Source organism: Crassostrea angulata, chromosome 3 (genome assembly GCF_025612915.1).
Source record: "Crassostrea angulata isolate pt1a10 chromosome 3, ASM2561291v2, whole genome shotgun sequence".
Taxonomy (NCBI): domain Eukaryota; kingdom Metazoa; phylum Mollusca; class Bivalvia; order Ostreida; family Ostreidae; genus Magallana; species Magallana angulata.
In genome coordinates this window covers 11941044-11968718 of record NC_069113.1, presented here as the reverse complement: position 1 = coordinate 11968718, position 27675 = coordinate 11941044, and the positions used below count along the sequence as shown (strand labels likewise).

The 27675-nt window shown below is 31.9% G+C and overlaps 2 protein-coding genes across 6 annotated transcripts in view; both read right to left on the bottom strand.

The window, feature by feature from the left end:
- The window catches only part of LOC128175638 (uncharacterized), a 55427-nt gene that overhangs the window by 13812 nt on the left and 13940 nt on the right, over positions 1 to 27675 (bottom strand). For all 4 annotated transcript variants that reach the window (XM_052841421.1, XM_052841423.1, XM_052841422.1 and 1 more), the window contains 7 exons: positions 26834 to 27160; positions 25858 to 25942; positions 7229 to 7299; positions 4669 to 4776; positions 4018 to 4041; positions 2950 to 3264; positions 2531 to 2611 (listed from right to left, as the gene is read on the bottom strand). In XM_052841421.1, coding sequence (XP_052697381.1) covers positions 2531 to 2611; positions 2950 to 3264; positions 4018 to 4041; positions 4669 to 4776; positions 7229 to 7299; positions 25858 to 25942; positions 26834 to 27160 — 1011 coding nt within the window. The remainder of the gene's footprint in view (positions 1 to 2530; positions 2612 to 2949; positions 3265 to 4017; positions 4042 to 4668; positions 4777 to 7228; positions 7300 to 25857; positions 25943 to 26833; positions 27161 to 27675) is intronic.
- Positions 15363 to 25128, bottom strand: LOC128175639 (uncharacterized). 2 transcript variants are annotated; one of them, XR_008242703.1, is made up of 4 exons: positions 24753 to 25128; positions 24220 to 24298; positions 17165 to 17348; positions 15363 to 16113 (listed from the first exon to the last, which is right to left on the bottom strand). XR_008242703.1 is itself a non-coding variant. In XM_052841424.1 (3 exons), the coding sequence occupies exons 2-3, from the start codon at positions 17346 to 17348 to the stop codon at positions 15752 to 15754; spliced, it is 546 nt and encodes a 181-aa protein (XP_052697384.1). In that variant the 5' UTR covers positions 24220 to 24390; the 3' UTR covers positions 15363 to 15751. The 2 variants fall into 2 exon arrangements, 1 of the variants encoding a protein (XP_052697384.1); XM_052841424.1 differs by lacking the exon at positions 24753 to 25128 and having other exon boundaries at positions 24220 to 24390.

The following is a 27675-nucleotide window of genomic DNA, read 5'->3' as shown; positions in this document are numbered from 1 at the left end:
TAAAAGAAGAAAGACCATATGGCAGGCCCTGTGCCATTTTCTTTCACTCTTATACATGTATAACGACAGGGGTTTCTCAGACTCCCATTAAAAAAAGCAGACATTTTACAATTCTTTCTCTAAAGAGAACAGAGGGAACAAAAAATCAAGACTGTAAATAAATCATAGGAGAATAGTAAATAATATCTTCATGAAACGAAAAAATTGCCTGACTCAATAAATACAACTACTATAGCCTAATCCTATAACACTATGCAGTAGCCCTGACCCAAAGGCAAGAAATTTTATAATTATCATAGAAGCATTTCACCTACCAATTGTTTGCTATTTGTACTCAGTTGGTCTGCTAGTTTTTCAGGAGTAAAGATATTATTGTTTAGAAATTATTGCATGTTCAGTATATATATATACGGTAACCTATAAAGCTCAGCTATGACACCAGAACCCCTGACCATGGGGCCATGGATTTTTTATATTTTGATCAATGCACATCTCACTCTCAATGTTCTCGGGTAGAATCTTTAAAATAACACTTTTGAAGAAAATTATTTTTTCAAATAAATCTATGCCAATTTGGCACATGTAGAATTTCATGATTTATATCCCTCTCCTTTACAAGTGCTACTTATCAAATTTGGTCAAGATTGGTTTAGTAGTTTCTAGGTGTATATTTTCAATTGTTTTACATGATGGACAAAAAATGATATTAAAAGGTAGCCTTATTAAACATATGACCATTGTCTGGAAATATTTTGTTTTTAAATGGGTGAAGGTATTGTATTGTTTATTAGTCAACAGCTGTACAGCTCATAGACATATACAATTAATATACACATGTTATAATACATATACTGGTCACTTGAAAAAAGGCAAGTTTATACATGAAGTTTTCTGATTACAAAAGCATTTTTAATATATTTACCTAAATTGCACAAATCCTTTACATTTTGTGTTGACAATAATAGAATTAATTTAAAGACAGAGGGTTTAATATAATAAAACTTCTTAAGGAATTTTTCTCTTAAGTTACAGTAATAGGGACATTTCAATATAAAATGATATTCATCTTCTATATCTAAAGTACATAGAGGACATAAACGTCTTTGTAATGGAACATTGTTATATCTGCCAGTTTCGATGGTAAGACAATGGGATGATAATCTTAATTTACATATAAGTTTCTTATATTGTAAAGGAATTCTTTTTGTTAGATATGACTGCAAGGTACAATGATCAACTAAATATCTATAGATTATACATTTGGAAGAGGCATTTATGTCAGCTAGTAGAGACTGTTTAAAATTATCAAAAATACCGTACGTTGCTTGGCGATTGTTAAAATAATTTCTGGCTTTTCAAAAAATTGGTTTTCCCATAAGTTCATTAACCCAATACTTGTTAACATGTTCTTGATCTCTGCAGCCCAGTTTTTACATTTGTTTTTACCTAAAGTTTCATTATACATATTAACATAACATGAATTCAAAATGCAATTTTTTGATGATAAAAGTTTCATCCAGTATCTTAAAATACGTATTTTTCTGATACATTGCAGAGGCATTCTGCCCAATTCACAATAAATAACTGCATTAGATGTGCCCCTTTTAACATTAAGTATGTTTTTACAATAATTAAGATGAATTTTTTCTATATCTGGGGCAGAATGAAAGCCCCAGACTTCACAACCGTAGTAAGCAATGCTTCCTACATAAGTGTCAAAAAGGGACAAAAGCGTAGTAAAATTAAGCCTCATATTACAACATTTCCTTTTCAGTGCAAAAAGCGCCTTCATACATTGTAATGACAATTGTTTTTGCGTAACATGAAATTTGCCATTGTAATTCAACAAAAGTCCTAGATAACAAAAACTGTTCACTACTTCAATTTGTTCACACTTATAAAACCACACATCTTCTGTTCGCAAAATTCCCCCATTTCTGAAAACCATTATTTTTGTTTTGTTTACATTAACCGTTAACGACCATTTCTCTGTATAATTTTCTAAAGTATTCAACATTGACTGTAAGTCAGCAGCAGACTGAGCAAAAATAACCATGTCGTCTGCGTACATCAGTAAAAATGAGGATAGCTCTTGTAATTCAATTGGAGTATTTCCATTGCTTAAAAATTCCATTTCGCAATGGGTAAGAAAACTTTAAATAAATTCCTCATTATAATTAAGACTAATTAAGACAAGTATCGCTCTTATTTCAAGTAAGCAGTAAAGAACCGGTATTTTGTTTATCCTGCAACATAATTTTACATTATTTTCAACTCCTGAACTAACCATTTGAAAAAAGCAAAATTTTGATTACGGTAGGTAAGCAGATTATAATGACAACAGTGTATACCTGCACTTGAATAATGTGACATCACAATGCTGCTGAAAGTTAATTACAAAAGGCTATGCAAGGACATCAAATAGATATAGCTTTGGTTCATTGGGTTATATTAGTTTGGTAAATGCTAAGGAAAGTTGCAGGCAACTTGTAGACATACCGGTATATCCTAAATCCAACATAATACATACCTTTTTTATCTGGAGGAGCACTATTATTTATATTCTTGCTTTCTTCTTCTTTCTGTGGTTGAATAGGGGCATTAAAGTTACCTGGAAAATTATCATTATTTGAATTGAATTGAACTAATTAAATCATCTATAATTACTAGCATTCCATCCTTCATCAAGATTTATAATTGCACCTGTCATCCTCTCAAATTATAGTTCATGACTACAACAAGGTCAAATGTTAGTATGATACAGACTAATTTCAAAGGATGAGAGGTGTAAAAGCTCCTTCATTATGTAACCTTTAAAATAATCATTTTTGGTTCATTAACTCACTTTATATGAACATGAAATAAACATTTTAACGTAAGCAACTGATAGGGGTTAAGTATGCAATGATCTCAACTGTTATACTCCATATTTACAGCATGTTTAGTTACCTCCGATAACTATCAGTGTTGTTTCTGATTTGTCAGCTATTCTTCTCCAGCATTTTAAGTTTGCTAAGCAGATATAGTGCCCTTCATCCTGACTTTCCACATGTTCTATTGTAAGGGAAGACGAACTTCCATCACTCTCTATCCGATAACGCCTATCATTAGTTAGATCCATTTCTTCCTCATCACCATCCACTTTCTTATTCCATTGGAATTGAATATCAGAGCAGCAGAATCCTGATATACTTGCTTTCAAGTACATTCTCTGACTACAAGAAACTTTGAGGACGGATGGATGATTCATGTGGATTTTGAATTCTAAAAAAAACCATGAGCTATCATCAATGAAGGAATACATGTACTAGAAATGTCTAACAGAACATATCAATGTTTGACTCCAAAATGGTCACAAAAATTCCTCATAAAAACCTTAACCTGTTTCAGACCTGAAAAGCTAAAAGAAAATTGTTAATGTTAAGGATGAGGGACATCAAATATGAATCATACATCTTGGTAGAAAGCATTTGATATTAATGAGATACAACATTATCCAGTGGTAGATTGACTGTTGATAAGACTATATGTTGTGACGTAAAATTTTATGATTATACGGTAGATGTATATTACCATTCCATTTATAATTTGTATTAAAAGTGTGTGGAAAGCTGCACATTCAAAACACAACATAAAATACAGGGTAATCAAAGATTAATTTATGAGTTTAATAATAATGACATAAACTTTTAGTGCTGTTCAACTGCAAAATCGTAAGCGAAAAATAAAATTCATGGTTATGGCTGTTGCCACATCTTTTCTATCAATTCAAATTTACTCCTTATGGTAACTAAGAGATTTAAAACACAGGAAACTGAAGAAAAAAATATAAGCACTGAATCATTATATTTTGAAAGATACAGCAACAGCATGTGCAAACAAACCAATGCACATTACTCAATTTGTTAATACACACTATTGCAGTTATGACACTACATTTAAAAAAGAAAATGTTTCAATGCTTAAATAGCATGTAAATATAACTTCATTTGTCATAAAAAAAAGAATTTTACTTACGTTTTTCCATAATGAAATAAACACCTGCAATTAAAATATCTAGTGCAAATATATTGGTGGATAATATATAAATAGTGCCTGTTTGGGAGGGTAACAGTTGAAATTGACACCCCGAGAAAACCATTGTCAACCGACGCGAAGCGGAGGTTGACAATGGTTTTCGAGGGGTGTCAATTTCAACTGTTATCCTCCCAAACAGGCACTATTTATTTTGTTATACTGAATGTCTTTTTTAAAAATTTTAAGAAAATTTTACTGCTTTTATATAGGAATAACGTGAATTCTACAGCGAACCGTACGCGCATAATTTTCGCGCATGTAACATTTTTAATGTTACCCGTTGCCAAGTGCGTTGCTAACGCTGAGGGTTATAGTAAATATTATTAACTGCGTCTTAACCAATCAGATTTCAGTATTTAACATGAAAGTATAACAATGTATATTATCATGCTTTGGGCATTTACCAAAAAAGAAATGCAAAATCATGTAACATTAATTTTTTAGTTTTAACATTCAATTTCCAATATATACAGGTATTAATAAATGCATCAGATACCGGTATATCAATAGAATACAAAAATAAAATAACTATCTTCTTGTCCATACAAGCTAAAATGTTGGAAAACAGAATACAGTTACTCTGATATTTACCTAAAAAAAGTAAAATGACTACCATAGAGGTAATGATAAACCCTGCAACAGCATAAACATCAACTCCTGACATTTTATCTGAAGGCGTCACACGAGGCTTGGTGGGAGCTAAGCAGAAAATCACAAAAGTTTGTAAAAAATACATGTATCAGCATATTTCAAATATTTTTTATTGAGTTGACATTTGTTTAATTCTATTTCAATTATTGATATTGAACATATCTAAATATCCCCGACTGGAGAAAGATCTCTTACAGTTCCTTGATGTGTAAGATTTTACACAATTACATCTTCATAAATATACCTACATTTACTAGCATGTCTAGCAACTTGTAATTGCAATTAAAATCCTGATCATAAATCGGAACAGATTTACTTGAATTTACCCAATGTTACAATTAAGAATGTCTAAAATGTAAAACAGAAGAGGCCCATGCATGGATAACAATCCTCAACAGAGCACCAATGTGTTATTTCAAATAGGTGCCCTGTCTGATCCCAATGGGTTATGGTACACATTAACTTAGTTCTTTAAAGCAGCTTGTTACTGGGTACTTTTTTCATTTATCTGAATTTTCCTAAATGTTAAAATTCTTAATTGAATCTCTTTTCTATCCCAATTAAAATATGACCATTAATATTATTCATCAAATAATTTTAGAGTTGTTTTTTTTTTTTATATACACTATTTTTTCACTACTATTGTTCAATTTCAGACCTAACTGGAACAAAGGGAAAAAAATTATTATTCTTGTGACATGGTTTTTAAACAGAGTTTATTTGACCTTGACATTTGACCTATAAAATTAATTCAACTCACTGTACACCCTTCACCAATTGACACTGTACAGTGAAGATTTTGATTAACTGTACCACAAGCTTTCTACAGGTGTCAATTAAGTGTTGTTTGAGCCCAACTTGGTCAAAGGGAAACAATATATGCTTCAAACACATAAAAATGGACAGACAAATAGACAAAGGAACAAACTGACTAAAAAGCATCCACAAAATGGAAATCTAACAAGATATCTGTGAGCCAATGCTCACTAGTGATACCCCCACTCTGATGTGAATATGCAAAATAAGCAAAGTCGACATTTAACAGAAAGCTGGCATCCGATTGGTACAGAAATATATCCCACAATATGGCATGCCTAAACAAATAGTGTGGTAAAATTTCAAGCATCTGCGATAAAAAGCTGCTGAGAAATCTTTGAGGAAATCTTTGAGGAAAATTTAGGCTAAAATAAACAAAGTACTCATTTAACAGGAAGTTGACGTCAGATTGGTACAAAAATATATCCCACGATATGGCATGCCTTAACAAACACTGTGTTAAAATTTCAAGCATCTGCGATAAATAGCTCCTGAGAAATCTTTGACGAAAATTTGTTTGAAAATTTTGGCTAAAAATAAACAAAGTAATTATTTAACAGGAAGTTGACGTCCGCTTGATACAAAAATATATCTCACAATATGGCATGCCAAAAAATATAGTGTGTTAAAATTTCAAGCATCTGCCATAAATAGTTGCTGGGAAATCTTTGACGGAAATTTGTTTGAAAATTTTGGCTAAAAATAAACAAAGTACTCAATAAACAGGAAGTTAACGTCCGATTGGTACAAAAATACATCCCACGATATAGCATGCCTATACAAATACTGTGTACAAATTTCAAGCATCTGCGATAAAAAGCTGCTGAGAAATCTTTGAGGAAATCTTTGAGGAAAATTTTGGCTAAAAATAAACAAAGTACTCAATAAACAGGAAGTTAACGTCCGATTGGTACAAAAATACATCCCACGATATAGCATGCCTATACAAATACTGTGTACAAATTTCAAGCATCTGCGATAAACAGTTGCTGAGAAATCTTTGAGGAAAATTTGTTTGAAAATTTTGGCTAAAAATAAACAGTCGTCATTTAACAGGAAGTTGACATCCGATTGGTACAAAAATACATCCCACCATATGGCATGCCTATACAAACACTGTGTAAAAATTTCAAGCATCTGCGATAAATAGTTGCTGAGATAAACATGACAGAAATTTTTGTTACGGACGGACAGAGAGACAGACACACAAGGGTAAAACAGTATACCCCCTCTCCTTTGGAGCGGGGGTATAATTACACATATAAATGAAAGATAATCAATGAAAAACACATCTATTTTACCTCAGACTAAAATGTCACAATGCCATTGGATAAACTCTGTCATGTGATTGCCATCCAACATTTCTGTAGTTGGCAAGTATTAACAAATAATAGATGATAACATGGCTGGTGTAATGTCTTTGTTTTACTGTGTCCTTTTTAATTTATTCAATACACAAAAAGTTTGTGTCCTCAACCAAACAAAACACTTACTTGGTTTGTTACTGACAGCACACAAAAATATTTCAGATTACTCAGGTTGTTAAAGAGTATAGAAGACTGAATTTCATCTTGCCTTCTATAAACTTCAACAACCTGACATATTTCCCTAGACAGTCAGTAAGAAACCTAATACTGGTAAGTCACAGTGTTCAACACCCTGAATGTGTACCCTCGCTACCTACCTCCAGGACGGGGTGCCTGGGATGTACCGGGTAATGCTGTAGGAGGGGTGATGGGATCTGTGATGATTGGCCTACAATAAATAAACAGTCATAATTTTAATTCTCTCTAAGGTTTTAAAAAGAGTACAAATATCCTGATACTTAAGAGGGTTGTTCAGAAATTATTGAGACAACCCATATATTTTCCATCCAATGTGTTATATCTTTGTGAAACTTATTATTGATATTGAACAAACCCTAACAAAAAATTAAGCAAAATAATATGTAAAAATATTGAGTATTTTCTTTTTGACGGTACATAAACTTGGGGTACCCGGCACAGACAAATAACTCAGAGATTGGAAAAATTCAACTTCTACTCACAAAGTGTCTATAGACCTAAAGTTGCATTCAAGTTGGTGTAAAGAGATGGTATAAATATATTTACCAAGCCATATAAATCTGACTACTATGGCTTATCAAATTATTTTTTAAAAAACTGCTTAAACAAACATAGGTAATCACAGATTGAAAAGCTCACCGAGACGAGGCATTACCTTTATGAGGCATCACCTTGATGAGACCACCTTTATCATATTATATGAAAATCGCATTTAATGATCAAAGCTATTCATGGATGTTGTTTTGATACAATATCGTATATCAAATGTTAAAAAATTGTATGATAATCATATATTCATTTCATACGGTATTATAAGATAGCATCTTTGATCAATACAATAATACAAAATACAATATTGCACCCTATCAAACTTACAATATATATCATATAATACAATAATATACTGTTAACAGTAATAGATAATGGTGAGATATGATATTGTAACACATGATATGACATTGTATTGTGTTTAACATTTTTGTATTTGATCACATAATAAAATATCATTATACATAATATATGATACAATATAGTCTTAAATGATAAAATATTACATCACATTGTTTTCCCTCGGACTGAAATGTCACACTTTCATTGGATTAAACATGGCACGTGATTGCCTCATATATCTTTATGTAGGTTCTTTGAGGATTTATATTAGGCAATATGGCCGTCATTGGCATCCGCCTCACCTACTCATCTCGATATATCATATCATTTAACACAGAAATCGTGTTCAGTAAGTCCTTAAAATATTTAGAGTAGTTGCCCTTTGGAATTATTTTTAAATTAGAGTAGTTGCCCTTTGAATATTGACGTCACATTGTTATGTCTGGAGCAGAGCAAAATGGCAGCGTGGAAATTGGCTCAAATCTCTGCAGAGGTTTAAAATTGAATAGCAACAAAACATTGTAAGTAATATGGGTGAAGCGAAGATTTTTTAAGTGTATTTGAAAGGTGGTATTGATCATTTTTAAGAGTTTAAATGAGTTTAACTGGACGAGATGTAAGGCATCTTGTACATTGCTTTGCGTAGATCACCGCTATTTGTGAATGAATATGTCGCTTGATAGTCCTTGGGAAAACAAAACACTTATTAGGTTAGTTACTGACTCACTACGAAAATATATTGGGTTGATCAATCTCATAGACGGCTCGGCTTCGCCTCGCCATCTATGAGATTGATCAACCCAATATATTTCCGTAGTGAGTCAGTAACTAACCTAATAAGTAATAATATTGTACATCATGATATCATATCGTAAAATATAGTATGACATTGTATTGTATAATACAGTATCATGTGATAGAATATTAAATTAATGATACAATTTCATATTATACAACATTGTATCATAATATAAATAGTATACATAACAAAATAAAAGTTGATACAATTTCATATGGTATCATATAACTTTTCACAATATAACATATGATATAATATTGTATCATATTAAACAATATTGTATTACATCATACAATACTATATCATAGGAATTATGTTCCTTAATATATCATTTAACAATAAGCATATCTATCAAGCAGGTTTGAATGAGGTAGAAGATTTTTTTTAGCATTTTGATAATGGAGATCAGGCTCTGCATCTGAAGTTACTTCTACGAATCATTATTTTATAGTTAAATCAACTAAACCTCCTCCAGCATCCGAAACCTATGGCTTATATTCAGCATTCAATCCTGTCTGGTGCATCAGTATCATAAGACACACCATCCATGCAAGTTTGGTGAAGTTAGGACCAATTATAACTAAGACATATTTTTAAGCATCCTTGATCAGGCTTTGCATCTGGAGCTACCTCTGCGATTCATTTGTATTATAGTTTCATCAACTATGCAAGTTTAAAATAGTACTATTATCTATTAAACATCTGACCTGTCCAAAAAAACTTAACCTTATTCAGCATCCGAAACCTATGGCTAAGATTCAGCATTCAAGCCTGTCTGGTGCATCAGTATATTAACAAGACATACCATTCATGCAAGTTTCGTGAAGTTAGGACCAGCAATAACCAAGATATCATCATCATCAGAGGGCACCTGTTTCAAAAACTTTAACCAGCTCTTAAAACCTTGACCTCCTCCAGCATCAAAAACCTTTGGCTCAGAATCAGCATTCAATCCTGTCTGGTGCATCAGTATCACAAGACGCACCATTCATGCAAGTTTGGTGAGCCTAGGACCAGTAGTAACTAAGATTTAATCATCAGAGGGCACCTGCTCCAAAAACTTTAACCAGCTCTAAAAACCTTATCCTCTTCCAGCATCAGAAACCTTTGGCTTAGATTCAGCATTCAATCCTGTCTGGTGCATTAGTATCATAAGATGCACTATTCATGCAAGTTTAGCGAAGTTAGGACCAGTAGTAACTTAGATATTGCTATCATAGGGCACCTGCTCCAAAAACCTTAACCTCCTCCAGCATCTGAAATTCAGGTTTCAGATTCAGCATTCAAGTCTTTCAAGTCCATAAGTAGGTCCAGAACTCACCTGAACAGCAGTTCCTTGTAACATTACATTTCGTAGCATATGCTTTTTCTATTTTTAACATTGAACCCCTTTCTGGGGACCCAGTTATGGTCCGAGGTTTATGGTTGGCTTGAACAACATAAATAGTAACATAGGAATGAAAATGTGAAGCACTGCGGTGGGACCGCACGTACACAACCTGAAAAACTGAACATAGCAGAGTTCCACTTCAAGAGGAATAACTCTCAGACTGTACAGAACACAAGAAAGATAACTCTTGGTTCCACTACATTAGAGTTTACACAATTTGAGGATCCTTGCATAGTAATCTCACAAACTGTAGCATTATAGTTCTCGAGAAAATCTTTTTAAAAACATTTTCAATATATCTTTCTATGTTAAACTTTGAACCCCTCTTGGGGCCACAGTATTAGTCCAGTGCTAAAGTTTTAATTATTTGGAATCTACATTATTTAAGGATGCTTGCCTAGTTATCTCACAAGCTGAAGCATTATAGTTCCCTAGAAAAAGATTTTTCAACATTTTCCCTCTATATTTCTATGCTAAACTTTGAACACCTCTTGGGGCCCCAGTATTAGATTGAGATCACGGCTTTTATAATTTCGAATCTACACTATTTGAGGGTGCTGACGTAGTTATCTGACAAATTGATGCATTGTAGTTCTCGAAAAGAAGATTTTTAAACATTTTCCATATATACCGGTACTTCTACATTTAACTTTAAACCCATCTTGGGTCTCTAGTATTAGTCCAGGGGTCACTATTTTAAAACTGTCAAACCTTCATTATCCAAGGTTGTATGCATGATAGTAATCTCACAAATTGAAGCATTGTAGTTCTCGAGAAGAAGATTTTTTAACATGTTACCTTTATATTTCTTTAACAAATTTTGACCCCATCTTGGGGCCCCAGTATTGGTCCGGGGGTCACGATTTTACCAATTAGGAATCTACATAATCGAAGGATGCATGCATAGAAATTCCACAAACTAAAACATTGTAGTTCTTGAGAAAAATTTTTTTAAACTTTTCCTTTATGTTTTTTAAAATGTTTAAATTTTGAACCCCTCTTGGTGCCCATCAATTGTCCGGGAGTTACAATTTTTTGAATCTACATTATTTAAGGATGTACATGTATGCATAGTAATATCCCAAACAGTTGCACTATAGTTCTTGAGAAGAAGATTTTAAAACATTTTCCTACATATGTTAAAATCTAAACCCCTACTGGGGCCCCACTTTTTGTTCGGGGGGTCACGATTTTTACAATCTTCACTATGTATACAACCTTTTGTGTATGTATTGGCATTTTTGGTGAAGTGGTTCTTGAGAAGAAAATTTTTAAACATTTTTCATATGTAGTTCTATGTTAAACTTTGAACCCCGCCTGGGGCCCCAGTCTTGGTCCGAGGGTCACGATTTCTACAATTTAGAATCTTCATTATACATACAAGCTTTTGTGTAAATATTGGCATTTCTGGTGCAGTGGTTCTTGAGAAGAACATTTTTTAAACATTTTCCTAAGGTATTCCTATGTTAAACTTTGAACCCCACCTGGGGCCCCAGTCTTGGTCCGAGGGGCACGATTTTTACAATTTAGAATCTTCACTATGTATACAAGCTTTTGTGTAAATATTGGCATTTCTGGTGCAGTGGTTCTTGAGAAGAAGATTTAAAAAAAAAATTCCTATGTATTTCTATGTTAAACTTTGAACCCCGCCTGGGGCCCCAGTTTTGGTCCGAGGGTCACCATTTTTACAATTTAGAATCTTCACTATATATACAAGTTTTTGTGTAAATATTGGCATTTCTGGTGCAGTGGTTCTTGAGAAGAACATTTTTTAAACATTTTCCATATGTTGTTCTATTTTAAACTTTGAACCCCGCCTGGGGCCCCAGTTTTGGTCCGAGGGTCACGATTTTTACAATTTAGAATCTTCACTATATATACAAGCTTTTGTGTAAATATTGGCATTTCTGGTGCAGTGGTTCTTGAGAAGAAGATTTTTTAAACATTTTCCTATGTATTTCTATGTAAAACTTTGAACCCCGCCTGGGGCCCCAGTTTTGGTCCGAGGGTCACGATTTTTACAATTTAGAATCTTCACTATATATACAAGCTTTTGTGTAAATATTGGCATTTCTGGTGCCGTGGTTCTTGAGAAGAAGATTTTTAAAGACATGCACCCTAAACTTACTGTTTCGCAATTATCTCCCTTTTGAAAAGGGCTGTGCCCTTTATTTTAACAATTTATAACCCCCTTTCCATAAGGATGCTTTGTACCAAATTTGGTTAAATTTGGCCCAGTGGTTTTTGAGAAGAAGTTGAAAATGTGAAAAGTTTACAGACGGACGGACAGACGGACGTACTGCCAAATCATCATTCTGGGACCACAAAACAATGGGACTTTTCTTTTAATCAATGTGGGACTTTCAAATGTTTTCTAACAATTTGACATTTTATGACTTTTTTGTCCGATCTCTCAGAGACTTAATTTTTAAAAGTTCCACAAGGTAATAATTTTTATATTAAAAAAAAAACTTTTAAAAACCAAAACCAATTAATTGTTGTAATTTTATTGAAAATGTACATTTTATAAATATATGAAAAACTGATAGTAAAGTGACTTTTATTTTCAATTTTGTTTTGAAGTGAAATGCTCGTAGATGTTTTCTGTTTCAGTGAAAAACTTCTATGCAAGATCAAATTTCTTAAGTTTTGAAATAAATTCCAAATCAAAACGAAAAGTCTAGATAGGACTACTAGTCTTACAAGTACCAGTAAATCTATATTAGTTCCATACAGCTAAATACATCATAATCTTATAATTTCATAAACCCTGCTTATAGTCCCACAAGTTAATATCTTCACAGTCCCCAAAGATTTGGACATAGTTCCACTAGGTATACCAATGCATCCTTCAACACTACAGTCAGGTTTTTGTGGGACTATGTGGTTTGATAGAATCTAGACTTGTGGGACCATAGTTAGGTTTTGTGGGACTTTGTTTTCAAATAGAATCTAGACTTGTGGGACTATAGTTAGATTTTGTGGGACTATGTGATTTAATTAATAGAATCTAGATTTGTGGGACTTTGGTATGGTTTTGTGGTACTTTGTGATTAAATAAAATCTAGACTTGTGGGACTGTAGTTAGGTTTAGTGGGACTATGTGCTTTAATTTATATAATCTAGACTTGTGGGACTATAGACAGGTTTTGTTGGACTATGATAAAAGTCCCATAAAACAAGATCATAGTTCCACAAGTGATAATCACAAAGTCCCACAAAACCAGACTCTAGCACCACAAGTTAAGATTATATTAAAGCAAAGTAAATTAAGGTATACCTATGAATCTTACAACACTGCGGTCAGGTTTTGTGTGACTATGTGGTTTAATAGAATCTGAACTTGTAGGTTTGTGGGACTATGTGATCAAAATTAGAATCTAGACTTGTGGGACTATAGTCAGGTTTTCTGGGACTGTGTGATTTAATAGAATCTAGACTTGTGGGACTTCAGTCTGGTTTTGTGGGACTATGTGCTTTAATTAATAGAATCTAGACTAGTGGGACTATGGCCAGTTTTTGTGGGACTATGATAAAAGTCCCATAAAACAAGATCATAGTTCCACGAGTGATAATCAGAAAGTCCCACAAAACCAGACTCTAGCACCAGAAGTTTAAGTTTTATTAAAACACAGTCAAATAAAACCAGACTATAGTGCTACAAGTTGTAGTTCCAAAAGACTTGGATTTAGTCCATGAAGTGTAGATGCAACAAATATGTAATTGAAGTCCAACAAAACCTGCCCATAGCCTCACTGTTTAGATGTATCTTTAATATTGTGACATAAAACTTGGCTTAAGTTCCTCAGGTATAAAGAAGTATATTTTATACCTGTAGTCTCTAAAAACTTGGCCATAGTAATGCAAGTCTAGATTTGATTCAAATATCTTGGTAGTTTCACAAAATTTGTCCACAGTTGGAAAAGTCTAGAGAGGACTTTTTTGAGTCTGCATTCTGACAAAATCTGAACTTTTTCACAGGACTAAATGCAAAATTTAACAGTTCCATAAATTGAAGTCCATTAATTTGTTGAGTTTCACAAAACTGGGACATATTCCTACAATTTAAAATTGGAATATATATGACTTCATCATACACTTTAAAACTTTACGATGCACAAGACTATACAGTGGAATCATTAAATTTCGTGGGGGCCAGTTTTCGTGGATGGCTTAAATATTACTGGTTCGTGGGGACGTAATTTCATGTATTCTCATATATTTACAAAAGGAATTCTGACTTTATTACCCTTATCTATCAATTTGTGGAGGATGTTATTATGGATAAGAAAGACAAATTCCACGAAAATTGAGCCACCATAAAATCTAATGATTATACAGTATTTTGGGATATACAAAATCAATCTTTGGTTTATTCAGTAACCTATATATGGTTATGCAATCAGTAGTTGCTGAATTTAAAAAGTTCTCTGTGATCTTACAAAACTTACAGTTCCCCCAAGTCTATCATAACTACGATATCTAATTACATCCATAAAACCAGGTCCCCTAAATTTGAGAAATTCTGTCAATTATTTTTTTAAAGTAATGCTTAAATATTATTATTATGCAACTGCACTCAAGGTGGAGTGTGGAGAATGTAGCTCAGTGGTAGTACATGTAGTTCTTGGCTGGTATCTAAAAGGTCTCCGGTTCGATACCAACTGTGGGCACTTGAGGTTGCATGTTCTGTCATTAGACAAGACACTTTATCTGCATTGTCTCAGTTTACCCAGCTGCAAATGGGTTCTGAAACTGTAAATCGCAAAGAAAATAGTAAGGATGAAAACACAATGTTTTATTTAAAGCAATTCTTTTGCTAATCTTGTAATAAGAGACAGAACATATTAAATGATCTCTTATATCAAAATATAATATATTGTAGAACTGTAATACAAAACTTCATGATTTATTATCATGACATATGATACAAAATCATGATACATTATCATAAGACATATATGATACAAAATCATATTGCATTATATAATATTAATGATATTGTATAATATAAAATGATAATGTATCATATAATGCAAGACTGTATCATATAACATTATCATAAGATACAATATTATATAATACAATTTTACATCAAACAAGATTTTATGATTACAATATTATTTAATATGTTTTAATATCATATGATAAAACAATTTGATATTATACAAAAAATCCAAAATATATAATACAATATAAAATACCATATGATTTGATACGAAAAATTATTGATTAAATATCATATTGAACCATACAATATTTTACAATATCATATTCTATGATAAAATATTATATCATATGATTCAAAACAATAGAAATGGGAATCATGATATTATATTTGGACCGGTAGTAACTTAAATACAATATATTTTCACAGTACAAAATTTTGAAGTTTACAATTTCTTGCAATCACTAAATCCTTTGGTCTACATTCAGGTAAAAAGAATTTTAAATCTTGTAAAACAATAACTTTGTTCACAATATTATGCATAGTTAAAAGTATCTTCCACTTCCTGATTTCACTGCAGTATCTCTGGAAAACTTCACTCAGTTACTTTTTGTTCATGTTAGAAATTTTTTTGACAATAGTATGCCAAAATCTTTTGGCGAGTGCCCCCCCCCTTTTGTTTTACTTTTCTCAATGGCTTTTAGTGTGTATGTCTTGCTGGGGCATGTTTTTGTCTTTAGAAATTTGGCAAAATACTGTTGAATTTCTTCAATCTCCTCTTCAGTCCACCTTTTCCTACTGCTCTTCGGCTTGCGATCATTTTTTTCAACACTATCAACATCATCCTGATCATAATCATAAATGTCGATTGAATCCAGATCTTCGACATTATCATCGAAGTTGAATTTAAAATTCAGGGGCTCCACTGCTTCGTCTGCACCTCCAATTTCCCCCTGAATTTTCTTTAACACGGCCTCTACAATATGAATTCATAGATGTCAAATTGAATTTCTAATTCCTAGAATTTTAGAGTAAAATTTCATTGCAGTTAATTTTGATAGACTCAATGTTAAGACTTTGCAAAATCCTTTTCTGATATAGATGTATGTCACAACTTAAAGGGATTTTTTTTTAATGAAAGAATTAAAAATTTTGATGCTCATGATCAGCAATGTTAAAGAATTTGTTCTATCGCACAAATTTTAACATACATATATATATTTATATATGGGCCTGCTGTTTGAGACACTTGATCTGAGTGAGTGTAAGAATCGAACTGCATTAATAGCAGAAAATGTTGCATTTATAGTGATTTGAATGGACTGCAACCAGTATGTGCAAGTTCATAAAAGGGTTAAAGAAGCTAGAGAGTATGCAATTATTATTTATATAACATTATTTCATTACTTCTTCAAAATACTTATTTTGCACATGTATCAAGATACGTAAAAGATACATATAGAGTTATATTCTTTTAGAGATTATGCAAACTAACTGCTAAACAAGATGATTTTAACTTTTGTGTCAATTTTTCTTATATTTATGTACCGGGTACATGAATTAAGATTCCATTATCATTGGCATGTCACATCTCCCAACTTATTTCATGCTCCAAAAACAATCAGTTTTTAACCAAAGAAAGCTACAAACAAATATTTTGATGCTACACAGATTTCAATACCACATTAAAAGTTAGCATTTCATAAACTTTAAGGTTGTTATAATGACCTTATAATCAATTAAGAGGTTTGTCTGTTGGCTAATAAGCTTGATACCAATTGTTAGACTGAATTTGATAATGGATTTTTCCATCAATCTGATTAGTACACAAGGCCCATTGACAGTGAGACCAGTAAAAAGAGGGTACCTAACCTTCCTAGAAACCAAATCCGATCTCTCAAAATTCCAGGAGTCTGTGTTTTTATGCCCTGTTCACAGATGTTTTTGAGATTAAACACTATATGTTATCTTCATTTTTTGGCATTAAACACTAATCGGTAAATATGTACTAGGTGACTGGACCTTACCATTCAATTCTTTGTCTGCAAGGGTTTTCCCCTTTAATTCACCTGTAAGATTCATGTCATGAACAATCATGAGCTTTGCAATCTGAACTCGTTCAAGGTAACCGCTGTGGTTTAAATGAACTGCTTTTGTGTGACCAAAATGGTCACATGCCCACTGCAGCTGTGAATCTGACAAGTTCATCATCTGCAATAAAAATAACAAAATAAGTTATCTATTAAATTAATTTTTGTATCATCTGATTCAAAACTTTTCTACAGAAAAATAGTATAACACTTTTTTTGGAAGATAAACAAGTACATTTACTAAGATACCCAAAAATCTTGTATTTAGCCATAAAGAACTATATATATGGTACGAGTCACATTTGGCCCCCATAAATGATAATTTACCTTTTTTAAATTGTTTCAGATACAATAAATTGTTATGTTATTTTAAGAAGATTAATGTTATAAAATATATTTTTAACCTATTTATTTGATTTATTTGCACTCACTGGCAGAATATGACATCAGCTATTTACAGCTATTTGTAAGAACCAGGTAGCCTGAGGCAGGAATGATTCATTACCATCTTAGATTGATTCTATGAAATTTTAGTATGACATCAGAGGTGTATAAAAACTGCAAATCAACTGTCACTCACATTAAACAATTGCTATACAATCATATTTCAACAAGAAATTGAAACAAAATAGTAGAGCTAACCAAAAAAAATTGAAAATCTTAAATTTGAACTGATCTTAATTGTAAAATCAAACTACTCTCAAACAAAATCACATAAATTTGAAATATATCACATTTTGCAAATTTTTAAATTGGTCATAAAGATATGTTATCTCTTTGAAACTTCTGTAATCCATTTTTTTTTTAAAAGCTTAATTTACAAAGATTTTGAAGTCCCACAAGTACATGGAAATTTAACATTGTAAGGTTATCTATAAGAGCCGTTGGCATACCTTGATAAATTCAAAATTGCTTAAATCCCTAGAGATGGCAGTCTTGTCCACCAAACACAAATATAGAAAAGGACAGTGAAAATAAAAATGTAAAAAACAGTAGAGACAGTCATAACACCAAGGAGGGCTGCTAGCAAATCCTCCTCAGCCATTTTGGATTCTTAAATCTCCTATCACAAATTCACTTCCTGTCACATGTCTTCTATCCCTTCTTATTATAACCTTTAAAAATTGTCAAATAGTCTTGATAAAACTCTTAAAATGGTTATATATTATAATCCTTTACAAAGAATAGATCCCACTGGAATAACTTTATGGCCAATTCCCATAAAAATACAATTTATGTACACGTCAAATGCTAGCTGTTAAAAATACAACTAATCAGATAAAACTTGTAAATAGTCCCACAAGTTTAGATATGACTTATATATATCCATTTTAAAGTCTTACTTAACATGCTTATAGTCCCATAAGCCTAGAAAGGATTTGTATATTTCTATATTAAGTTTCACAAAAGATAGCCAAAGTCCCATAATACTATACAGGAATTATATAAGTCATATACATTAAGAAGCTGGATGTTTTTTATTTAAATTGGTTAAGAAAAAATGCTATATTTATGAAATATCTGCCATCCATTCATTTTTGAAAATGGTTGATTAAAAAATATTCACAAAGTCCCATGGTCATTTAACCATATAGTTTAAGGTTGTCAAAAGCTGTAATTTTAACCATTGGCATACCTTGATGAAATCAAGATTGCTTAATTAATTCCCTGGAGTTGCCATCCTTGTCCACCGAATACAACAATAAAAGAGAGCAATGGATATAAATAACAAAAAAACAGCAGAGACAGTCATAACACCAAGGAGAGCTGCTAGCAAATCAACCATTTTAGATTCTATCACAAATCCATTTCCTGTCACATGTCTACTATAACTTCCTATCTTAACCTTTGTTATGTCCAAGATACAGAAGCAAAAGTCCCAGAAGAACAAAGTACACATATATCATAAAAATTATTGCTTATACTAAATCTTATAGAACTAATTAGGCAAATAAAATACATGTCTAATTCTGTTTATAGACACATACCTTGAAATCACTTAATTGCACATTAAAAAGGATATTCCCATCAGATTACAATAATGAGTTACATCCCTGAATTCAAAATAAGATTCAAATTCCAAGACACAACTCCACACCATTTTAAAAGTTTGCTGATCAGGCTCATCTTTCACAGTAAGCACACAATTGCAGTTATTATAAAGTACATATGATAACACAAGTATGTAATCATGATGACTTCTAAGCTTAACTTGCAATTTCATTCCATTTTCCATATTAGTAAAATCCCTACAACAAACTGTGTTAAAAAAAACACTGCTCTGGAATTTTCTAAGTTCAGAGTCCAAAAGTACTGTTACATGTAAGTCACATGACCAAAAATTTCAAAAAGTCCCAAATGGACATGAATGTTTCCGAAAAATTTTTGCTTGAAATTTCTATTTTTTACCAGTTGTTTTTTGCTCCCAACTTTTCAAATTACCCGTCATCCTTTTCTTTTCATTGAATTAAAATTGCATAACAGTTATCAATATATTGTTGGACATCCATATAGTCACATAGCAGTCTTATTATTGTTAAAAGTGGTTGCCCATGTGGCACAGTGGTAAGAGTCTCTAGAATTAATTAATCTTGTGATTAATTACAAAGTAGAATTTCCCACTAAACATAACTTAAACACCTCTCTGTAGTCCCACAAGACTTAATTAGGCCATATCCTAACAAGTTTAAATAGATTCTTATCTTTCTGTAGTCCCACAAGACTTGACCAAGTCCTGCACGCAAACCAGTAGAGGCAACTCTCCTGCAAAACTTAGCAAAGTCCCTCAAGTTGAGAGGCCATAAATTTTTTTGGGATACATAACCTCAGGAATACATATATATTTAAAAACGACGGACCCAATTTAATATTCCATTTGCACAATATCGCGCACCTCAAAAGATTGATTGTTATGAATTCTCAATATTACGTCACAATCACTAAAACTCAATGGAAAATCGCTTATGATGCAAGATATAGCTGTTCAACTTCATCAATACACACTTTATATAGTGCAAGTTGTGGCTGACCTTGCTATGATTAAGCAATATGCTAAAATACACTTTTCAACATTATTTGTTTAGGGGATGTCAAAAACTGTAGGGAGTTTTATATTAGCTCAAGTTAATTATAAACACCTACAAAGGTTTTTTTAACAGAATTTGAGCCAGGGAACATTAATCATATACATTTCTATTCGCTTCAATACTTGTATTGAAAATATAGTAAAACTGCCCCTGTGCTTAAGTTCTGAAGTATTTTATCATACACAAACGTTTAGCACACTCTGATATTTGTTTTTTTTTTTTTATATAAATCAACCTCAAAATAATGTACATAAACTTTTCCTTAATGTTTGCGCAGTACTTCTCATAAAAAATTGAAGAAAAATGATGACACACCACACTTCGGCATGTGCCCCCGTAAAAACGAGGTCAATGACATGGTCATTTTTAAAATGGTATTCATTCAAAATCATCATATAAGTGTCATATTTTGATTTGGATAGATAATTAATTGCAGAATTTTTTAAAAATTAATTTTTCCCTCACAAGAATCCTTTTCCCCATTAGGTTCAATTGAAAGAGATTCTGATGTAATACAAACATTTTTTGAAATGATCCCTACTAAAAATCTAATTCAATTTTTATGTTATTTTTTATTGATTTTAATATATATTTAGTAACTCTAACTCATATAGAATTTTCATGAAAATCACTAATAACTGTAGAAGTGAATTGGGTCTGTCATATATACGTCCAGTTAATCCTTTAGTAATACCTCAAAACTAAGCCATAGTTTCACAAGTACAGAGTACCCTTAAGAATAGAATTTGTCAATGTATCTTTAGAAAATATATGAAGGATGCAATGTTTTGCAGTCAAATTCATTTGTAAATTTTGATTCCTTAATAAGATAAACAACATATTTTATCATTCAACTGTAAATATAATTTTGTTTTTTGTGTAATAAAAAGATTTAATTATGGCTTTATGACAAAAAAGGATAGTTGATTTAATTTGATCGAGTTGTTAGTTCTACGATCCTTATAGCTACTTCAAACAATGCAAAGTTTGTTTAAGAAGAGTGATACAAACAATTTCCTATGATATTGTACTTAAAATATTCACTTACCATAACTCTCTATGGCCAACAATAAAAATACACAGCAGCAACAAAACAAAATATTAAATCAAATATGAAAGAAACTCCTAAAAAGAGATTTAAACTGATATGTCCATAAACTGAAAAGGTATTAAAAAAATAAGCCAGCCCTTTCAGCAGCAGACTCAAAATTACATGAACACCTAAAAAAAATATCTCCCTCTTCTTCATCTTATATTCCTACAGTTATTTCTATAATGTTAATTTCCTGTTAGATGTTCATCACTTCAATTTTGGAATTTAACATCTCATTGTTTAAAAACCAATGGTCAAAGTTCCACAAGTCAATTAAGAGAGGCATCTACTACTATAAGACTAATAGTCCCACAAAACATTGATCATAGTCCTGCAAGTTGACCGAGACCTTTTCATTTTCATCATAGCCCCACAAGTATAAAGTAACTTTCAAATAATTAATCTACCCATATATCAAATTAAAATATTTATGAAATGAAGATATGTTGAAAAAAGTAAGCTAGCTTGGACTTTCAGCAACAGTAATCTACAGTTGCTTCTACAATCTTTTAAATGCATTAACTATTTCTCTGGTATGTATCTATGTAGAAACAATAACATGGACAGACAACAAAGGTTATACTTACTTAAAGTCCTTCAAAGAAGAGTATACTTCTCAACATGAAAATTTGAGATATTGCAAAAAGCCCGACACGCATGGAATTCAGGGAATGAAAAAAAAGTTAAACAACAAAATCCATGTATAAAGATTTCCAAAACATCTAAGTTAAAATCAGAGCAGAAAGTGCATGCCTGTGAGTAGTCATAAGGAGAATAAAACAAAATAAATCCAATGGGAATTTCCTCCATCTTGAAGTCCCACAAAACTAGATTCTATTTAAACACAAAGTCCCACAAAACCTGACAAGTCCAGATTACATCACAAAGTCCCACAAAACCTGACAAGTCCAGATTACATCACATAGTCCCACAAAACCTGACCAAAGTCCCAGAAGACTAGATTCTATTTAAACACAAAGTCCCACAAGACTTGACCAAAGTCCCGCAAGTCTAGATTTTATATCACATAGTCCCACAAAACCTGACCATAGTCCCACAAGTCTAAATTCTATTTACCAGTAAACAAAAAGTCCCACAAAACCAGACTATAGTCCCACAAGTCTAGAGTCTATTAAATCACACAGTCCCACAAAACTTTACTCTACGTAAATAGATGCGCAGTCTGTTATAGTTTTATATTTACATCTACAAAGTATTATTCCCTCTTTTTCTTACGGAAACCTATAGTTAATTCATAGCTCTATATAGACTATCTAAGACTAAAATGATTTGAAAGTATCACTAACTCTTGGTAAAAACAAAGTTTAAAATAACTGGTGGGGATGAAATTGTTAAATAGTAAAATAAAAAGAGTCAATAATTGTCAAGAGGTTTCTCTCTTCTAAAAGGTTTCACATGACAAATACCCTCAGAGAATTTTTCTTTAAATTTACTCTTCGTAAAAAAAAAAATCATGGAAAGAATATAATTTGTGTAATATTCTTTCAATCATCACTATCACGGGCATATGTCTAGTGTAGAAATTGGTGATGGTATTGTCTAAAACTATATTTGGGAGAGGGTAAGAAAATGTAACAGAACTCGACAAATTCCACTGCATATCTGCAGTCAAAACCATGACGCCATGGTGTAAATGAAGCAAGAAAGATGATTTCACAATACCCTTAAACTTTGGCTTAATGCACGAGGCTATATTGGGGCATTGACTGAATATAGCTTTGGTTTATTAGGTTACCTTTATTTGGTCGATGCAAGGGGTAGTTGCAGGATAAATAACGATTTTCCACAAAATATCACAATAATATTACAATATTTTTTTACTCAATTTTTACTACAATTTGAAATATATTTTGATAATTTTTCAAATGTATTGTGAGACATAACTTCACTTCTTCCTTCTTAGATATTAACTATGTATGGTTGCTCTGATGCCACTGTTTTTATTATTTTCAAATCTATAGTTATTGGGTTTCTTAAATTTGAAATAAGGAATCATTCTTCGAGTATTATGAGGTGATAATTTCACTGACAGTTAGGTGTGATCAAATCCAATCAAGTCTGAAAGGTTTCAGGATTATTTCATCACATCCAGACCGAAATTATCACCTCATAATATTCAAAGAATGATTCCTTATAACTTACATTTATATCATTTTCAGCAATTATGATTAAATATTTAAATATAAATAAGCAAACCCTGTTTGCGCCCCAATTATTCATCATTTAAATTTATTGGACTGTATAACTAGTACAAAATCGATATCTAGTGTTATCACGGGCAAAGACACTGAAAAATGTAAATATTAAAAATTTATAATTGCATATACCAGGTACTATATTCCAATATCTTAGTCTCTGTCAGTGTCATTGATTTTATGCATCACAAAAATCATGATAAACTGGCACACTTATAAAAGTTGTGCATTTCTTATAGAATTATAGAAATTAAAGGGGTTTAGTCCAAAAGTTCAAAGACAGAATGAAGTTTTTACAAGTAATACATAATTTTATACATCTGACATGTTTTATGGCCCAAAATCACAGCCAAATTTAGTCAATTTCCCCTAATAACTTACTCAATCATTATGGAAGAAATCAAAGTTAATTTAACTGATTACAAAGTAATTCGATTTTGACATTATTTTCCACATGCAAAATTATACAATCATAAAAATGTCATAGGTATAACAATTTCCATCATCAAAGAAATCTGTTATAGGGTTAATTATAAAAGCAAGACAACAGAGTTAAACTCATTAGAAACAACTTACTCATGTATGAATGGTATTTACCTTAATAAGAAAGTTATTTCCACCAGAGACAATTGCAGTATGTCCGCTGACGCTAATTAAACTAAATTTGCCATGACAGCTATAAACAAAAAAAAAAAATAAAAGAATGTTAAAATTATATTGCTTATTGTATTGTTGTGAGCCAAAAATGGCATTCAGAGATGCTGGGTCCTTCAATTCTAATTAGCATGTTTGTGTAGTCGAGGCACAAAGTTTGTGCTTTAATAGGAAATTCAATTTATTCCAAAACTTACCAACTGTAAAAATTTCAAATTAGATTAGTGCATGTAAATTTCATAATGTTACCTATTACATAACAATTAACAACTCTATCCAATAAAATTTATAAAGGGTGTTAAATTATTTTAATTCTTTCTCACTAAGCAGGTAATGACACATTATATTATGAACATACTGACTGTTTTCATCATTTTCCTTCATGATCATCACTTATATATCCCAAGAATTTACATAAATTATTCTAAATGCTTGGTCACTATACCAAATAAAATCAATAGAAGACAGAAACTTACCTGAACTTTTAACAGCACAGTTTATCAGCAATAGAAGCCAATTTCATAGCAAAGTGGAAAATTCTCGAGGTGTTCCGAACAGCGAATGAGTGAGGCTACATTATGTCATATGGTAAAAACCTGAGAGGTTCCAAAATTGAAATCCAAAATGAGGCTAGAAGAAATTTTATGGAGAAGTCCATCACATAGACAGATTTGTCCAACCAAATATGTCCAAAATCTTGTGGGACTTCATAAAAAAAAGGAAAATTATCAATGTGGGACTTCAGAAATGGACAAATTTCGAAAATTTTTGTGGGACTTTCTTTATAGTCCCAGAAGGTCAAAAAAGTCTCACAATATCCCCCTCGTACAAACGGACAGACGGATGGACGGACGGACGGACGACGGACAACGGGTGATCAGAAAAGCTCACTTGAACCTTCGGTTCAGGTGAGCTAAAAACTTTAACCAGGTCCGGATGCTGACGCCAGGGGTATATAGCATAAGCTCCCCCAACTTCGTCTCGGTGAGTTAAAAACTATACAATGGTAATGGGTCAAGAACTTCAGTCATTAAAATTTTTGACTGACCATTTTGCTAGAATAAAAACAGAGGGACTTAATAATAATAATTATAACAGCCCAGCTGATGTCAACCATTGTAAAATACACGTATGTACAGAATGAGCGTAAGAGGAATTTCACAGTAATTTGACTTTCAAGTAGCAATAACTAAAATTTTGTTTGCAAAAAATCAAGAATGGAGAGAAAATGTAAATGCTGACTTCCTAAAGTAAAAGTAATAAATGAGAAATAAAGAATTCTTCTTTTTTATTGGATTGTAATGCATTTAAAATATAGAAGTAACGGAACACGTTAAAATGTTGTCACGATGAGTTTGTGGTTGCTTCAGGTCACTGAACTTGGGCAAGTTTGTCAGCATCAAATAATGTCATTAACTAGAAGTTTTCACATTAATAAATTTAATTTTGGTTTACTTTTGAGTGAATTTTCAAGGGTTTATCTATTTTTCCAAAAGAAATAAGATTAATTGTCCCAATAATTTCCGAACAGCCCTTGTATACACACATATTTGTATTATGGTTTTACGAAGCAATACTTACATCCTGGTTGTCTGGTTTGATATGCAATTAAACTGGTTTGGTGGGCGGTAGTACCCTGGATCACACGTGTTGACACACTTATAAGCTACAAAACAGTTTGCATAATCTGACTATAATAACATTCTTTATAAACAATTTGGTAAAATACTTTATTTTACACTATCAATTCTTCTTTCTCAATGCTCTTTTAAAGAGTGTGATTCGATATTACGGATCACCACACTATCCATATCACCTCTCACTGAAATTGAAGATATGGTACACAATAAATAACGTCTGTTTTTTAGCATGTTCTAAAAGAGTTTGTCTAAAAATTGCTCTGTTAAATACTGGTCGGTAAACTTTGTACAATAATGGCTAAAAGAAGATATTTTTGTAATTTTATCTTTATATGAACACAATTGTATAATTAATTTATCATCATAACAGTAACTTGGTCCAAAAAGCCAATCTTGTTGCCAGGCCATATCATCAGATTAACCAATATTGGCGTTTTGCATCTCGTTTGATCTGATGATCCTCTCCTGGCAACTCGACACGATCAGACCCTTTGGAACAAGTAACTGTTACAATAATACATATGTATGTCTGGGTAGGAGGTTTTTTTTCAGCAAGGTGCAAAAAAACAAATATTCCAATATTATTTTTGGAAGTTGTTTTTTGTGATCGTTAATAAAAATTATGTAGATTACATTAACAAATACTGATACATATTAATCCCCTTCTTTTAGATTATGCAAAGGAATGAAAAATAAAGAAGATTTTTTCATGTATATTAATGAATGATATCATAATCTTATAATGAAAAATAACATGAAACTGTTATAGGTCACAAATCAACATACCGGGTATTTTACACCCATAAATATTTTTGATTCTATCAATACATAACATGATTATCTCTAGTCATCTTAAAACATACACTTTAAAATTCTATTAGTTTTTTAAAAATAACATAGATATGTATAAATTTTACCTGGATTTAGTTCCATGCCATTTTCACAAATCCACATGTAACATCTAGCCCCATGTGTTTTATTGTAACATGTCTGATTCTTGGGGTTTTCTATGAGGTACTCCGAAGCACGGTAGCCTTTCACATAGTCACATTTACATTGTACATCACTAGTCATACTACCCCTGCTGCAATAGGACTCCCCTAATTCATCACATTTATTCTTCTTGTATTCACAAGAAACCTTTTGGAACTTGTTTGACATTGCCCCCTCTGGTTGGTAAGTATCATCTGGACATGGTTCTGTATAAAGTTTGTCGTACTGTTCTGATATTCTTGGAAAGTGACCTACAAAAGGAAAAATTAAGACTGCAGACTTTGTGAAAATAGCTAACAAACAGACCAAAGCATTCATCAGTTGTTTCCTTTTTGGCCTGGGCTCATTAACAAAGCAATCTACATTTCATTCTCATGATTTGAATGTACAATGACAGCCATTTAAACATGTATATATGGTAAAATAAGCTATCAAGGAGGCTGATTTGGGATTTTTTTCCTGTTCTATATATGAACGTTATTGCTAAAAGGCATCAAATGGTCAAATAAAAAAAACCTTTTAGCTCCTGGTTTTTTCCAGTGGTTTTATCAAAGTTTTATTTGGTATGCCCATTTCTTAGAAGTTGTCGGATAATGGCTATTTTTTATTTGACAAAGGCGGAAATGGTGATCTTTATAGTGTTTTTTAAACATTCAGACATATTTAAGCAATAAATAACATATAAAATCACATATTAAGGTTCATAAATACAAAATACATGGATACTGTCTTGAAATACATGTATTTAGCTATATTTAGTCGGGGC